The 17,993-nt window shown below is 45.7% G+C and overlaps 1 protein-coding gene across 2 annotated transcripts in view; it reads left to right on the forward strand.

Annotated features, from left to right (window-relative positions):
• The window catches only part of HELZ (helicase with zinc finger), a 1,742,088-nt gene that overhangs the window by 682,444 nt on the left and 1,041,651 nt on the right, over positions 1-17,993 (forward strand). For both annotated transcript variants that reach the window (XM_086930935.1, XM_086930936.1), the window contains exon 13: positions 3,776-4,109. In XM_086930935.1, coding sequence (XP_086787061.1) covers positions 3,776-4,109 — 334 coding nt within the window. The remainder of the gene's footprint in view (positions 1-3,775; positions 4,110-17,993) is intronic.

Raw genomic sequence — 17,993 nt, forward strand, 5'->3', positions numbered from 1 at the left:
AACTTGTAAGCCTCCAACTTAAGACCCCCCCCGCCCCCTACTTGCTGGTGTTACCCAGGCCACTGGGAGATCGACCAGGTACTGTGTTGTGCCACTTCTGCGCCCCTCTGACTCCATCTGGACCTGCACTGTCCTGCCTGGCTCCCCTGCCTATCTACCTGGACTGCCTGTCAAGTGCTCCCTCAATCCAGCGCTGTATCTGCCCCCGAGGCGCTACTCCCTTAAAGCGCCTCCCTGCCCGAGGCCCCGGTGTTCATCGGACCGAAACTGCCCCCCCCCAGCGCTGCGTGAGAAGTGCGCGCTGCTGAACTCACCGCCGCAGCCCGGTCCGGCGTAGTAATTTCCTTGGGGCGGCCCTCAGTGCCAGGAGAGGGCCCCGCGATTGCCTGAGCCTCCAGCCCCCCCCTCGTCTGATCTGTGTGGCGGCCCCCGGTGTCAGGAGAGGGCCGCCGTGATTCCAGTCAGGCTGCGCGGGCCTGACGTGATTGCCTGAGGCCTTCCTCCCCTTGTCACCTGGTGAGGACGAGGCGTTCCTAGACACGCCCCTCGGGCGCCGCGGCCGCCGCCTTACTAAGTCCCGGGCCACTCTTGTCATCGCGAGCCCGGGACCAGGGCGTTCGAGTGCTGGGGAGGGCTCCGTGAGCGCGAAGAGCCCCCCCCCCTCAGCGCGAAGTGAGCGAAGCTGCCCCGAGGCCAGAGGGAGGCCCGAGAAGAGCGAGGGAGTAGCGCGGGCCTCCCCGGACCATCCCCTCATCCCCTGAGGCCTGCCAGACTCCGGAGGGCTCTCGGAGAGGAACGAGAGCCCTCCCCTGCCGACACCACCGCATGGGCCGAGAAGGCCGAAGTTGTCAGGTAACCCCCGGGGCAGGAGGACGGCGATCACGCATGGACGCGGGGCCTCCAGGGTGGTAGCAGGAGGCCCCGGGAACGCCCCTCCCCCCGGGAGAGCTAAGACTGGGCCTGTGAGCCTGCATTGGGCCCCCTTGAAACTGGACCGGGGCCAGGGCGCCCTTAAAACGCGGGGAGGGACACATGGAAAGAACCAACCCCTGCCTGGGGGTGGTGGGGTAAAGTTAAAAGTTCACATATTGGTACACTGGTGAATGTGGCCTAACTGAAAACTTTCATCTAGACGGAAAGCCAATGCATGAACTTACCTGGTGCCTGGTTCCTTGTACATAATGAGTTGGTTATTCCTCCATAGGGAACTGTCTGTTAACTACTTGCTAGGAAAATGTTTTATGTCTGCCAACTGAACTAGTTATTGAATGCCTTGTACTGAATTCCTTGCAGGGGCGGGCTCCACAGAATATTTATGGGGATGTGCTTTAATACTTAATCCCTTACTACTCCAATTAAATGGTTACTCTGGATGAAATGATTTACTGAAATGTTCTGCCTTTAATTAATGCTACCGTGACAGGTTATAGGGAGTACTGAATTGCACTCTGGAGGAAGGAATCTAATGAAATACTTGCCTTTAATTAACTGTTTATTCTAATAGGATGAAATGCACAGTTTTACCGCCTGAAATGCTAGGTCATGGTTCATGAAAGTACCAACCTTACTTGGTGGAAAGGTTATTGCGACCGGCTATGGTATTCACTGAATTGTTATCTTTGCTCCCATGATGAAAATGCTTTAGTGAAATACTCTAGGAAATGCTGATGTATTGATTGCCCTGATCCTAATCCTATATAAAAGCTATTGATTTTAATCAAAAGTACTAGTGTGGTCTCCATTAATGCGCCCACTTATTGTCTCAGTGGATGAGTGTGTTGTGTAGCTACTTTACACGTAAGCCCCTGGTTGCCTACCTGCTCGAACCAAGCTACCCCCCGAAGAACTGGTGGTCCCAGTTCTTACAGGCCCTTTAATAGCTGGTATAGCCCGCTACGGCGGGCTATAGTACTTTCTTCCCCTAAAGAGCAGAATGTTCTAATTTGTAAAACAAAGGCCTCTGGGACCCCGAGATGTTTGAAATCCCCTCGGGCTCCGGGAGGCCTTTGTTAAACATTAGAATGTTGATCCTCCAGGCTTCTACCAGTCATTAAAATCCCGGAGCACTGTTTTCAATTGAGCTCCCAGCATTCCAGTGTTCTGATAATACTTGTAATCATTACTTTAAATGAAACTATATCAGTGGGCTTTAAATGTAAATATAGAAGTAGTGCAGATACTCTATATTTAGAGTACCTTTGGCTTCTTGAGAAGTGCTGGTACTCTTTGATAAAATATATTGCATCATTTCTGAGAAATGCAGGTACACACCCTTCTAAATTTAAGAAGAGCATGTGGAATACATTCCGGAGAGCTCCTGCCCATTTAAAGCTTTGTATAAATTACAATAATAGATGGTGCCCCTTGTTTATTTTCTTAGAGAAACAAATGCGAGTGTAATAATCAGATGGCAAGCCAGTTTGGAAATCCATACTGACCTCACAAGGGAAGTTTCAAATAATATGTTATTACTTTGTAATGTATAAATTGCTCAATCAAAACACTGGATTTGTGGCTGTTGCAAACCTGTCTTGATCTGTTTCTGGTACATGACACGATGGTTAGACTTTTCACCTCTTAAACTGCAGGCGCACTTAGCATATTGACTACTGTTACAAAGGAGATTTTTCTTTTGTGCTATACACTTGTATGTCTATTTTTATTGCATTAATTAATCTATGTAAATACAAATGTAAATGTTTGTTTGTTCAAAATCGCAAATCTCCAAAAGTTCTTCACCTATTGCTTCGAAATTTTGACACAACGTTGGATTAGAATACGAGCTTTTTTTATATACACTACGCTGGATTCCAATATGCACGTGTCGAATACGCATGTGTTTTTAATCGAAAGCCCGAACAGACACATAAAAATGTCAATGTTCGTTTGTTTGAAATCTTAAATCTCTGAAAGTTCTTCTCCGATTGCTTTGAAATTTTGACACAACATTGGATTCGATTAAGTGTGTGTTTATATATACAGAGCGTTGGATTTGAATACGCTTGTGTCCAATACGAGCATGTTTTTAATCGAAAGGCCAAAAAGACCCTATCGATTTGGTTGCTGCGCAACAACTACAGGGGGCCGCATAGAGACAATAGTCTACATATATCAGAATGGACAGTTGGTGTCAGGATGGCAGACCGGGAAGTGGGTGGAGGGAGGGGATAGGATTTGGTACACTTTGTAACATTAAGAAAGGACGCATAGAGACAATAGTCTACATATATTAGGATGGGCAGTTTGTGTCAGGATGGCAGACCGGGAAGTGGGTGGAGGGAGCGGGGAGGAGTTAGTTCACTTTGCAACATTAGCGCGTGTTTATATATACACAACGTTGGATTCGAATACGCACGTGTACAATACGCACATGTTTTTAATCGAAAGGCCGAACAGATCCTATCGATTTGCTTGCTGCGCAACAACTACAAGGGACGCATAGAGACAATAGTCAAAAAACATATTGTATACCCACAAGCATTGTGAAATAAATCATATTAGAAACGTGCACTTACTCTTTTCTTTCTCGTCCATTTTACCAGACTGAGCCACAGCAACGCGTGGCCGGGTAAAGGTAGTCTTTTTAAATTATGGATTTCATCTACGTTAAACGTAATGAAGAAAGATAAAATGTGAAAACTTGGAAGTATTGTGAATTAATGTGTTAATGTCTGTGCTGGGTATGACCAATAATTGGATGAGTTTTTATGTTTATTTTGACATTAGTTCTCTATGCACAACGATATTATGGTAACCTATCTGTATATTTTTGCAGGTTCAACATAAAAGTGCAGTTGCAGCTTGTAGCAAGTTTTATGCTCACTGGTGTTTCTGGAGGTGCAAAGTATGCACAGAATGGACAACTTTTTGGTCGCTTCAAACTCACAGAAACACTTTCAGAAGACACTTTGGCTGGGCGGCTGGTAATGACCAAAGTCAACGCTGTGTATGTTTTACCTGTCGTTAAAGAGAAATTGGGACACACCCAGGGAACCAAAGAGAAAGTGTATGAAGCCGTTATTGAAGAGAAAACAAAAGATTATATATTTCTGAGAATATGTCGTGATTGCTGTGAAGAACTCAAGTTAAAACCTGACAGGGAAATGCAGGTATGGATTTTAATATTTTGGTAGGAGCTTACATCGGAACGCACCAACATACATGCTACATTGTTAATGAATCTTCTGAAAGTACTGTGCACTTTTGAGGGTCGATTAGTAGTTTTTCAGTAAATAGTTTTTTAGAGTGCACAATTAGTTAATATTTTGGTATCCGCGTTATCGCTTTTCGATTGAGAGATTCTGGAATTCAGATTTCAGACAATAGTTAGCTGTTCTCCACACTCGACCCTATGGAATATTCTCTAAATATAACAGAACTATTATTATTTTTTTGCGGATGGGGGTCGAGTGTGACAGAGGGCAGGTGGGCTGCGAAGGGGTTTGGGATGTAGAGAATTAAGTAAGCTTATGACTTTGGTGTTAAATTATACAATGTTCAGCAGTTCAGTAAGTTATGTTATAGCCTTGAGCCATGTCACAAACTGTATGAGAAGGGCCCATTTTCTTTCTCTCTCCACTCTTGTACTATCCTTACTCCTTTGTTCCCCTCCATACACTTCCTCCAGAAGCCACTGTACTGCTGCAAGAATACAGTGTTGAGATTACTAAAAATAAACCCAAATTTGTGAAAGTGCGTCTCTGGAGATACAGGCAACAGTTTCCGTGATGGCTTACTGTCTTGCTCAGCGGTTTTAGTTAATCTGGCTTTTACCCCTTCCAGAAAACCTTAACCCCAATAGAAAGCCCTGCCATTTGCAGTATTCTAATTTCCCATCTGCCCTTATACTGGGGCTAATGCCCTCAGTCTGTAGTAAGACAACTATAATTATGTATGTGGCTAGTTTGATTTATTTAGAAATAGAAAATAGTCAATCATTAACTTTCGCCATCTTATGCCCATTATTTTCTCATATTCATAAGGCATGAGGGGCTTAAGCAAAATCGGGTTTCTGTATCTGATGTTGATATCTATTAATAACTTTTGAGTAGACAGAAGCTAACTGCTATAGTAAGTGAGTCTGAGGCATAGCTGTGGGCTTGTGAATGGCGTAATAGCCTCTATCACGATGAACGTACTCTCCGAAAATATCATTCCACACATGGCCACCCCAATCTCATTAATGCCTGCTCCCTGTTGCCATGACAGACCTTACACAGGTTTTTATGTCCGAAGTAACACTGTGCTTGAAGGAGTCTCTTCCATATTAATGGTACATATTTCTGAATTACTTTGTTTTTCCCTTGCCATTACACTTCCCATAGCCAATTCCTTCAATATCTCAACTGCTGCTTAGGTTCTTTTCCTTCGCAACATGGTAAACATAACTCCCTTAAACCATCAGCCTATTTACAACAGAAGACGGCAGTGTGTCAAAGATGAAACCACGATAGACGGTTAAAGTTGCATTCCTTGTACAGGTTAGCGCCGAATAATTGTTTCTGTGGAACTTCAGAGCCCAAATATGGGATATGGCTGTCGTGATTGTAGACTACGAATAGATATCAGAGTAGTTACAGCATTTCAATTAACCACCTTCTATAGATGATCATGGAAACTTATATTTCCATATTCAGCCAAATTACTGGGAAGGCCGCGATGGAGCAGTTGCAGGGTTTTGTGGAATGCACAAGGCAATTGACTCCTCTTAGGCTGGATATAGACCTGGCAGAAGCACAGATCTGTTTTTTCTCTCAGTTGTGAATAACTGGTGATAGAAGGTTTTGTTTGTTGATGCTGATATCGTTAGACCTTTTGGCAGCCTTTGAGATAATTGATTATGGCTTCATGTTGGAGAGACTTCTTTATATTGTTTACTATTTGATTGGTTCAAGTCTTTTTTCTGATGGATACTTCGAACTGCTGATTACTCACCAAGTGCCAGACTGGATGTGCACATTTTTTCAGCATATCCCCTGCGTACTAGTAGGTGGCTTTGTGTGACTTAGCGTAAATTCTGTTCCTCCCCCCTAGTGTCAGCAGAAGTCACATATAAGCGCAATCCGAGCACACTCAATTCATTTCCTTTCTTTCTGCGCCTCCGTACTCCGATCCATAGCTAGCTCCTAAATTTTTACAATCAGTTGAGTTTTTTCCACCAAAACCTTTCGCCAGTGTACTAAGGAACATGCACACAATAAACAGTTAAAGGGAAAAACACATTTTAGCACAATTGTTTTGCAATTTTGAAGTGTGATGGAAACAAAGATGAATACGATCAAAATGAATCAAAACACTTTACTTGGTGGTACACAACTGATAAATATTCACTGATATACTATTTCCACACATTATCATTTGTGTACAATGTGGTTTTATCAGTATATCTGTATGTCTGTGCAAATTTAGTGGCAATTTTTATGGAAAGTGTGCTGTCTGTGAATCAGTTTGGTACCACATGATGCTTTAGTTACTTCAAAGAAATGGCTGCTTCATGAATGTCATGACTGTTAAAGCTAGATGGGTCGTGAAAGTGTGTTGCTCTAAAGATTGGTTTGAGATTCTAAAAAGTTTGGGTACTATTGGATTCTAAGACTTAGAGCATTATTTGTACCATTTCTTATATTTCTTCCTCTTTCGTACTTTATATCTTCCAAGGTTTTTCAGTACATGCCCCTGGATCCCAACAACTTAGTTTACTATTCCAATAGTAAAGAACTTGATGATGCTCCTGTAGATGTCCAGGCAAAAATAAAGCGAGTCAGTTGTACATTTCTCTAGAGACATTGCTAAATGAGATTATCCCAACTACCTCATTGGGCTATAATTCCTATATGACTTCCTTTTAAAGAGCATTGATTTCTTCAGACCTTCGAGTTAGAGTAAACCAAGGAGGTTGGTATTTAAACAGTTACAGATTTCTTGCATAAGAGCCCTGGAGATTAACACTGCGTATTATACCTTTTGCAGAGGCATTAAAAAATCACAATTGAAAATATCGGAAAGGTCTGGCTCTGTTCCACTGATTGCTTGAGTTTTTTTATAGTAAATGTAGGCCTGTTGAGATTGCTTTTTACTTGTTGTTTAACCCATGGTGAATTATGTAGTCATTTATGATATTAGTTCTAGGGCTACCCCATATGTTTTCCCATCTTTACCCAGGAGTCTAAAAAACAGTATTGAAGGTTACTGACCAATTAATAGTGTTGTCCACCTTGGAGGATCGCTATGTCCTTTGGCCCAGCTAGTCTATGAGGCTGTTGATTTATTGTATGAGGAGCCTGATAAAGATTTACTAAAGCAGTGTCTAACTGACTGAGATTTTGAAATAAATAATTCAGTAATGGACACTATCGTTTAAGTAGCATCATCCATGAGCAGATGGGTGGCAAGGAACCAGATATGTTTGGTTGAAGTGGTGGGCATGCAGTATTACACGGTATACGTTTTTAAAGAAAGACGTTGTTTAGGGGATAAAGGCTTGACAGCTCCTTATTGTTTGATGTCCTTGGATATCAATAACAATTTTCCTTCTAGTGCAGCACTGTGTAGGAGTTCTGCGACAGAGGCATTTAGAAACTGATGACACATAGTGAGGCTCACGTTCATTAGAATGCAGCAGAGCATGTACTCTTGAAAAAACACATGATAGGAGTCATCCCGAACAGCGCCAGGTGGGCTCAGAGAATGCCTAGAGGAAGTGAGGAGCTGGATGACGTCATCAGCCCTGAAACTGAACGGAGACAAAACTGAGCTAATGCTCCTAGGACCCTCCGAACCGGCACTTCCCCCCTCCCTTTAGCCCCCCAGCCTAGGGCTGCCGCCAACCCCAAAAAAAGCAATCAAAAGCCTTGGGATATGGCTGGACAGCTCACTCTCCTTCAATACCCAAGCCACTAAACTTTCAGCTACATGTTTTTCCATTCTGAGGGTAGTAAACAAAATCTTCCCCATCCTCCCCCTGGAAGCCAAACAGGCAGCCATCCAAGGACTCATCCACTCCCGGCTCGATTTTAACAACGCACTCTATCTGGGTGCACCTGAATATACCCTTCGTAGGCTGCAAACTGTTCAGAACAGCGCTGCTCGCCTTTTACTTAAAATCCCTCACAGACACTCAGTTAGGACCGGTCTAATAAGCCTCCACTGGTTACCGGTCCGGCAGAGGGTTCTGTTCAAGGCGCTATGCATAGCCCACCAAGCCTTCTGGAACATGGGTCCTATCATCACCCGTAACCTGATCAGTCAGTACATCCCGAAGCGGAATCTCCGTTCTAGCCAGACCCTCTTGGCAGTTGTCCCAAGAATAGAGATCCAGAACCGGCGGAAGAACGTTCATGTACAACGCAGCAAAGGCCTGGAATGTTCTACCACTTCATCTTAGAGCCACCCAGAACCTTAATATATTACGCAAACAACTGAAGACCCATCTCTTCACATCTGTTTGCTAAATCCGCTATCCTTTTCTCCCTTCCCTGTGCACTGTAGGTTTACGACTTCCCTAGCGCTTGGACGCCCACGGGCAACAATTGCGCTCTACAAATCCCCAAGTTTACAAGTTTACTCAAGAATAGGGGTGGGGCAGTAGAAAAAGCAGGTGTAGATACTTTGGAAATGGGAAATGCTTACTGCATATTTGAGGGACTAGCCTATTATACATCAAGGTGCATCCTTCTTTTTATGTAAGACGCCAGAATCTCTTTCAGAAGATTAGACAGTTCAAAACTGAAAGGGAAAGTTGATGTAAGAAGTATTGCAATGCTGCAAAAAAAGTCACCAAAAAGGTGATAGAGGGAGAATGTACTACAGGGTTCTACTCTAAACATGTTTAATCCCAGCCTTTTAAGAATATGCCTATTCAGCCTGATTGCATTGCACACTTCTGAACGTGATGGAGGAGGTGGCAGTAATTTAGACATGAGATATTGAAAGAGCATCCCTGTTGACAGATTGCTCAGCCATTGACTGATAAGAGGAATGAAAAAAATGTGTAAATTAATTTTTGTAAAAACAATTACACTGTTGCGTGTGGTAACTAGTTCCATAAATTTCACTAAACGTGATATGCATCCAGTCTATTGGAGCAATTGCAAACAACGTGTAAAAGGCATTACTCATTCTGAGCTTTAAACATAAAGGCCAGGTTGAAGCTCTTCTACATCATGCTTGTTAGAATTGATAGGTTTAATGGTCTCTGTCCTCCTTAAAGTAAAACAGGCCGAATTGGGAATGAAATTGCTGCAACTATTGCTACTTAGGTCACTATAACCTAAGATTTGGGAAGAACTGTCCTATCTGCTAACTGTATTAGACCCAATGTCAAAGAGTCTTTAATTTGGGCAGAAGATCACAACAGTCTGATGATGGTATAACTAAAGTACATTTCAATGCCAGATTCATGTGGCTTCACACATGTATCTCTAATATTTTTGGTAGGACATACAGGCAAGTTGACAGAGAGGTGGATTTTTCATGACCAAGTACTAGCTTCATATATTCTGCAGGTACTCCGGGCAATGAGAAATGATTTAAACGAATTCCTACCAACAGGAGCAAGGATAAAATGTGTTTTGCCGCATAAATATTTTTTGAATTCACATGCTGTGCTTTATTTCTCCATTTAGTGGTTGGGTCTGGATTTTTTTCTTCTTTCTAGTGGGCGTCGACGTACCACCATTTGGTGTCCTTCCGGAAGCTCCCACCTTTGGTCACCATCTGCAGATTCTTATTTTGCCGTTGGGTCTGGATCAATACGGAAGTAGCTCCAGAAATTTTGGAGAGAAAAATCAACGAAAATTTTAAAAGTTATCTCCAAGAACATATAGAACGACGATTCAAGGTACGTACATCTAATCAAGGTGCCGGAGGGCGCTGAGAGGTGAAAATAAATAAATACCTCGTCAACGACCGGACAGTGCGCATACAGGGAACTCCTTGAGCGCTGTGATGGTAAGACACCTTTCTAATTTTGCCAAAATTGTCACCACAAGTACGCCCAGAAGGACCAACATTCAGTCTGCAACCTCTGCTTACCACTGGATCACAGAAGTGAAGATTGCAACACGTTTTCAGCTTTTACCTTCAGAACTTTGAGGGTAAGAGAGAGGCAGAGAAGAGCCAATTACAACATGCAGGGGCAGGGAAGAGCACCATCACTACGAGACCTGAGCCTCTCCAGTGAGGAAGAGGACAATGTTGCTGAAGGTCCAGAAGACGACCTGGACATCCAAGTCGTCGAGGTCGAAAAGAAGACTTCGGGAGAGGTAAGGGAACTATCGACCTCGAAAAAAACTAGACGAGTCCTGAAAGGTGGACTCCTGGGCCTTGAAGGAAGCCTTGGTGGGGAAGCACTTGACGTCCGTAGTTGCGTGCGTCCAGAGAGAAATAATCCATAGGTTTCTTAGACAAGTACTCCATAATGACAAAGGCCCTCTAAAAATCCAACGTGTCAAGGAAAGGGCGCTTTGACGTAGAAACGAGAGAGGTCAAAACATGCCTCAACAGTATCACTGGTGAAAGCTCGGTCGACCACGAAGAGAAAGAAAACATCTTGATGCCGAAACGCACGCGTCCGAGATCGAGAAGAAGAAGAGGAGGAGGATGGAAGCAAAAATGGTTTGCATTTTGCCAAGAAAGAAGGAGTTCGATGAAAGCTTGAGGCAATACAAGATACCGCCAAAAACATCAATGGAAATTGACAGGAGCGCTGAGGAGTTAGAGCCTCCATCGACCACCGAACTGCTAGAGGACCAAGAGGAAGACTTATTTTTTTTTAGGGAAGTAGAAGAAGAACAGACATACGTTGGCGCAGAAACCTCTGAGGATCAAGAGCTACATGGGCACGACCTCGACACAGACTCCCCAGAAGAAGCTGTTGATACCTATCCTTCGAGGCCTTCACTGCCAGACGACATTGGTATGTACAGTCAAGTCATCAAGAAGGCAGCAAATACCTATGGAGTACAAATAGAGGAAAAAAACCCCAATCATGTTTTCTGCTCGAGACTTTAACGCCTACATAATTAAGGAACCAGTTCCTTCCTATGCTGCCAAGTGTGCTGGATCATGGAAAAGAGGCATTTAAGGAGCCTGCCACATGTAAGGCAGTCAAACTTAGAGGAGAGAAAAAGTACTAACACTCCCCCAAGGTTCCTTTTTACATCAAGGGTTCGGTGGCAGCTGACTCCATCATAATGCCACAGCTAGGAAAAGGGCCAAGGTATCAACCACTACTGGTCCACCACCAGACAAGGAAAGTAAAAGGATTTACCTTATGGAGAGAAAGATTGAGAGAAGTGCGGCAAACCAATTCAAATGCTTTGCTGAACAGACATGCATACCAATACTAGGATGGGGTTGAGGAGCTACTAAAGCACCTACTGGAACAATACCAAAAAAGAGCAAGCCACTTGGTAGATAAAGGTAAGAATATAGCACATACATGCTTATAATCTGCCCTAGAAGCCGCAGAAACATCAAGCAGACAGATGTTGATCGTCATCACAGAAAGAAGACACACATGGCTGCGTATCTCCGGATTCAAACCAGAGGTGCAGAACAATATACTGAATGCACCGTTCAATGGGCAACAGCTCTTTGGATGCGTAGTGGATGACATGCTGAACCAAATAAAGAAAGACAACGTGATAGCAAGATCGATGGGGGCTCTGCAATTCAGAGGTGGCATGCATAGAGGCACCCCCTCAAGGAGGCCAGTGGGCAGAGGTAACCATCACCCCACAATCTTGCATCAGTCATATCAGCAAGGTTACCAAGGGGTAAGCCAAGAACAACAAAATTGTCAGTACCGGCAGAGAAGATAATCCTTTCAAGGACGCCTCCGTAGGAGAGGCCTCCTGCAGAGAGGTGGAGCACCGACAACAACAAAGTGACTACATTCTAAACACTACACACACTCAAGTCAAGTCGGAAATTTGTATAGCGCGCTACTCACCCAGAGGGTCTCAAGGCGCTTAAGGTAGAGGAGTTCGCTACTGATCGAACAGCCAGGTTTTGAGTTGCTTTCTGAAGGAGAGGTGGTTCTGTGTAAGACGGAGGTGGGTGGGGAGGGAGTTCCAGGTCTTGGCCGCCAAGTAGGAGAAGGATCTTCCTCCCATGGTGGCTCTTCAGACGCGTGGAATCGCGGCGAGGGCTTGGTTGGACGATCGTAGTTGGCGGGTCGGGGTGTAAAAGGTCAGGCGAGTGTTGAGGTATCTGGGTCCTAGGTCGTGGAGGGCCTTGTGTGCGTGGGTGAGGAGACGGAACCTGATTCTCTTGTTGACGGGGAGCCAGTGCAGGTCTCTCAGGTGACTGGATATGTGGTTGTGGCGAGGTATGTCTAGGATGAGTCTATCTGAGGCGTTCTGAATGCGTTGAAGTCTTTTCTGTAATTTGGTTGTGGTTCCGGTGTAGAGGGTGTTTCCGTAGTCCAGTCAACTTATGACAAGTGTTTGGGTGACCGTCTTCCTTGTTTCGGTGGGGATCCATCGGAAGAACTTTCGGAGCATGCGTAGGATGTTAAACCATGATGATGAGACGGCGTTGACTTGTCTGGTCATAGAGAGGGAGGAGTCTAGGATGAATCCCAAGTTGCGAGCATCTTCCGTTGGTTTGGGTGCGCTGCCTAGGGCCGGGGGCCACCATGAGTCGTCCCAGGCCGAGGGGAATGATCCTGGGATGAGGACTTCCGTCTTGTCTGAGTTCAGTTTTAGACGGCTATTCTTCATCCACTCGGCTACGTCTTTCATCCCTTCGTGTAGGTTGGTTTTGGCAGCGGCTGGGTCTTTGGTGAGGGAGAGGATCAGCTGGGTGTCGTCTGCATAGAAGATGATGTTGAGGTTGTGTTGGCGTGTGATGGGTGCGAGGGGACTCATGTAGACGTTGAAGAGGGTGGGGCTGAGCGATGATCCTTGTGGTACGCCGCAATTTACTTCGGTGGCCTCTGATCTGAAAGGGGGGAGGCGGACTCTTTGGGTTCTTCCGGCGAGGAACGAGATGATCCAATCCAAGGCCTTATCTTGTATCCCGACGTTCCTGAGGCGTTGTACAAGGGTACGGTGGCAGACTGTGTCGAACGCTGCGGAGAGGTCTAGGAGGATGAGGGACACTGTTTCCCCGTTGTCGAGCAGGTTCCGGATGTCGTCTGTGGCTGCAATGAGGGCGGTCTCGGTACTGTGGTTAGTTCGGAAACCGGACTGTGAGGGGTCGAGGGAATTGTTAGACTCAAGGAAGGCGGCTAGCTGACTGTTGACGGTCTTCTCTATGACATTGGCGGGGAATGGGAGGAGCGAGATGGGACGGTAGTTCTTAAGCTCGGTGGGGTCTGCTGTAGGTTTCTTCAGGAGGGCACTGAGTTCGGCATGTTTCCAGCATTCCGGGAAGGTAGCGGTGTTGAAGGAGCAGTTGATGATGTCCCGGAGTTGGGGGGCGATGATGGAGTCGGCCTTGTTGAAGATGTGATGGGGCATGGGTCGGTTGGTGATCCGGAGTGGATGAAGTTCATCATGCAGGTGGTGTCTTTGGTGCTGATCGGGGTCCAGTCGCGAAGGGTGGTGGTGGGGGGCTTTGCTTCTGTGGTTGGGGGAGTGGTCAGGTCGCCGAAGCTATTATGTATGTCAGCGATCTTGCTGTGAAAGAATGAGGATAGGTAGTCGCAGAGGTCTTGAGAGGGAGTGATGTCGTTGCCGGCGCTGGGATTGGTGAGCTCTTTGACAATGCTGAAGAGTTCCTTGCTGTTGTGGGTGTTGTTGTCTAGTCGATACTTGAATGCTGATTTTTTTGGTGGTGCGGATCAGCTGGTGGTGTTTACGGGTGGCGTTCTTGAGGGCGGTCATGTTGTATGTGGTTTGGTTTCTTCGCCAGGCTTTCTCGAGGGTGCAGCAGTTCTTTTTGGAGTACTTGAGGTCGTCGTTGAACCAAGAGGCTTTTTTGCTTCCTGGCTTGTTGGGAGGGTTTTTCAAGGGTGCTAGTTCGTCAGCGCAGTGGGTGATCCATTGTACGAGACTGATGGCTGCTTGATTTGGGTCCGTTGGTCTGGCGGGAGGGTTTTGTTTCAGAGATGTGGTGAGCTGGTCGGTGGTTATTTTGTTCCAGCTTCTGCAAGGAACTTGTTGCGGGTGGTGGTGGGTCGTGGTCTTTCTGAAGCTGAAGTGGACGCAGCTGTGGTCTGTCAAGTGGAGTCCCGTGGCGTGATTGAAGGAGATGTGCTTGCTGGAGGAGAAGATTGGGTCAAGTGTATGTCCGGCATAGTGGGTGGGGGTGTTGACTAGTTGTTTGAGTCCGAAATTGGCGAGGTTGTCCAGCAGGGTGGCGGTGTTGTTGTTATTGTGGTTATTCTCCAGGTGGAAGTTGAGGTCCCGAAGGAGAATATAGTCATCGGAGGGGAGGGCATGTGGGCTGACGAAGTCAGCGATGTCTTCGCTGAATTTTGTGCGGGGTCCTGGGGGTCTGTAGATGAGGGTGCCTCTGAGAGTGGTCTTGGTGTCGGTGTGTATCTGGAAGTGGAGATGTTCGGTGGCTATGAGGGTGTCGTCGGGGTTGGTCGTGATGCGGATGGTGTTCTTGTGGATGGTGGCGATGCCTCCTCTTGTTTTGTTGATGCGGTCTCTTCGGATGATCTTGTATCCGTCCGGGATGGCTATGGCGATGTCGGGCACTGATGAGGCGTTCATCCAGGTTTCCGTGAGGAAGGCGACATCCGGAGTTGTGGTGTCGACTAGGTTCCATAGTTCAATGGCGTGTTTGTGGATCGAGCGGGTGTTGAGCAGGATGCAATTCAGGTGGTTGTTGTTTGAGCTCTGTTTGGCGTTATTGGTTGTAGTGTGGGTCCTGATGCAGCAGAACTTGCAGGATTGGCAGGTGAAGGGTCCATGGGTACGTCCTGGTGCGGCTCGGTGGCAGTCGGGGAGTCTGCCAGTGTTGAGTGCAGTGAGGGATGCGGTGTCGTATGTTAGGCGGGAAGGGAGGCTTTTGCGGGGGCCACGGAGTCTGGCGCTGGGCGCGGTCCAGGCGCGGAGGGGCGTAGACGGGCTTACCTTTGGCGCGCCTTCTGCGCGCATGGGGCGCGCCCGCTGCGCTTACGCGACTCTGCCATAAGAGGAGAGTGGAGGGGGGCGGAGCGAGGGAGGATCAGCTGGGAGGCGGGAGCGGGGTGGCTCGGGCGGAGGGTCGGAAGAAGCTGGAGGGAGCGGGGGTGGGGCCGCGGGGGAGCAGCGGCAGGGACGGGCTAAGGGCACAACAAAATGCAGGTCGCTGGCACAAATTAAATCAATGGCGCAAATGGCTGGCACAATTAATGACTAATAACAGTGAACGATACCAGGCAGCAACGAGATACCACACAGTGATCGATACCAGGCAGCAACAAGATACTACGATACCAGGCAGCAACAGGAGAAACATCACTGAGTGTGCCCGCAATAGGATAACGACAATAAACAAACAAACCGTTCCTCCAACATTATACACCAGTAGGAGGCAGATTAAAGTACTTCCTCCACAAATGGAAGGGAAGAAATCACTTCAGACAAATGGATCTTAAACATAATACAGTACGGTTACTGAATTGAGCTAATCAAACCATCTCCAAACAAAAGCACAAAGATGAAGGTACATTCAACCTCTCTGCTTCTCCAAGGGGTATAAGGACTACAAGTGAAAGAACCTATAGAACGTGTACCACACAAGGAGAAAAACAAAAGAAATTACTCAACGTACTTCCTAATTCCAAAGATGACGGAATGCTGCGTCCTATTTTAGATCTCAGATTTCTCAACAAATTCATAAAGACTCTAAGGTTCAAGAGGACAACCCTGCAAGAGGTAATAGCTCAATTGCAAAAAGAAGACTACATGGAAACCATAGACTTGAAAGATGCCTATTTACACATCCCCATGAACAACAAACACAAAAGGCTATTAAGATTTGTGCTCAACAAGACAAACCACAATTTCAAAGTGCCAACATTCGGTCTAAAGTCTGCACCAAGAGTGCTCACAAAGTGCCTAGCAGCAGTTAGTGCTCACCTAAGAAGGCAAAGAACCCATATATGCCCGTACTTAGACGACTGGTTAGTAAGAGCAGAAAAGGTGTTCTTGGGAGCAAGAATAGATGCAGTACTGGGGAAGAGGATGTAACCTTGTGGCTAGAGCTGTCGACTTCGAAGCTGGGGAACCGACTTCAAGTCTCGGCAACGACGCTGAACATCCTGTGATTCTAGGCAAATCACTTAATCTCTCAGTGCCTACAAAAATGATTATGTCCTCAAGTAATTAAACTGGTGCTCATGTAATTAAACTGGTGCTCATGTAAAAGAACTCTGATACCCAATGTCTCGGGTCTAGTTTGCGCTATATAAAACTCTTAAAAAAAAAATTAAAAAAAAGTGTTCCCTAGCAAAAAACGTACAATAGCCCTACTGAAGGAAACACAGCTATACCAGAAAGGGCAAGCTCTGACAGTGAGGATGGTGGGGTAGTTGATAGGACTTATGACTTTATGCATTTACTTAATTCCCAACATTTGCCTATACATGAGACAATTTCAAGAATGGCTTCAGGTACAATGGTCACAAGCAACAGGGAGTTGGGAAGATCTGGAGGTTGTCACACAATACAGCAGGAAATAGCATGGTGGAACCAAGCAAACAAACATTTCACAAGAGAGACTTTTCACAAACCAACTCCGACAGTAACCATAACGACAGATGCCTCACAGATAGGATGGGGAGCGCACATGAACAACCTCAAAGTAAGGGGATTGTGGACACAGCAGGATGCATTACAACACATCAACATCCTAGAGTTAAAAAACAGTGTTCCTGGCCTTAAAAACCTTTCAGAAAGAGCTCTATGGAAGGACAGTTGTGATACAAACAAACAACTCAAGCACCATGTTTTACATAAACAAGCAAGGAGGAACAGAATCAGTGGCATTTTTAATTCTAGGTCTGCAACTCTGGACGTGGGAAAACCCACTGAACATGGACATAATAGCAATAAACCTGCCAGGAAAGGACCATGTAGAAGCTGACAGGCTGAGCGCACAAGCATCCTCACCCCACAAGTTGGAACTGAATCAAGCAGAACTCATCAAGATCTTTCACAAATGGAGAACTCCGAAAGTCAACCCCTTTGCAACACCCCACAATGCAAAATGCCAACGCTTCGCATCCAGGGAAACTTGCCAACAGTCCCTGAGGAATGTGCTATTGATAGACTGGTCAGGTATATTTGCTTACGCTTTTCCCCTCATACCACTACTCCCCAGAGTGATCAGCAAATGCAAGATAAGCCACATGACAATGATTCTCATTGCCCCACAATGGGCGAGACAGATCTAATTCTCAGAGATAATGGATATATCTCAGTGATCAATTTACAAAGTGCCAAAAAGACGAGACCTACTAACAATGTAAGAGGGAAAAGTACTTTACCAAGAACTGGAGAGCCCAAGCCTCGCAGCATGGCTCCTGAGGACATAGAATTGGCACACCAAAAACTACCAGAAAGCCCAATGGCAGTTCTACGAGAAGCAAGAACGCCGACCACTAGATAATGTTACACAGCAAAGTGGAAAAGATGCTCTCTATGGTGCCACAAAGAAGGATTTTCTCAAAAGATAACTAGAGAAGAGACGGTTCTGCAGTACTTAACCCATCTATTGCATAGTAAATTAACCTACACATCCCTGAAGGTCCACTTAACAGCGATTGTAGCTTACACAAGAGGCCACACAGTGAAGAGCTTCTTCACTTCACAAGTAATCAAAAGGATCCTAGAAGGAGCGAAAAGAATCGCCCCACCAAGGAGGGTGCAAGCACTCACTTGAAATCTAAATATGGTACTCACTCAGCTGATGAAAGCACCATTTGAACCACTACATAAGGCAATGAAATAGATGCCCACACTAACAATTTGTTTTCTAGTAGGAATAACATCACTATGTAGAGTTAGTGAATTGCAGGCACTAACATTACAGGAACCCTACGTCCAGAT

This window comes from Lissotriton vulgaris, chromosome 7 (assembly GCF_964263255.1).
Source record: "Lissotriton vulgaris chromosome 7, aLisVul1.2, whole genome shotgun sequence".
Taxonomy (NCBI): domain Eukaryota; kingdom Metazoa; phylum Chordata; class Amphibia; order Caudata; family Salamandridae; genus Lissotriton; species Lissotriton vulgaris.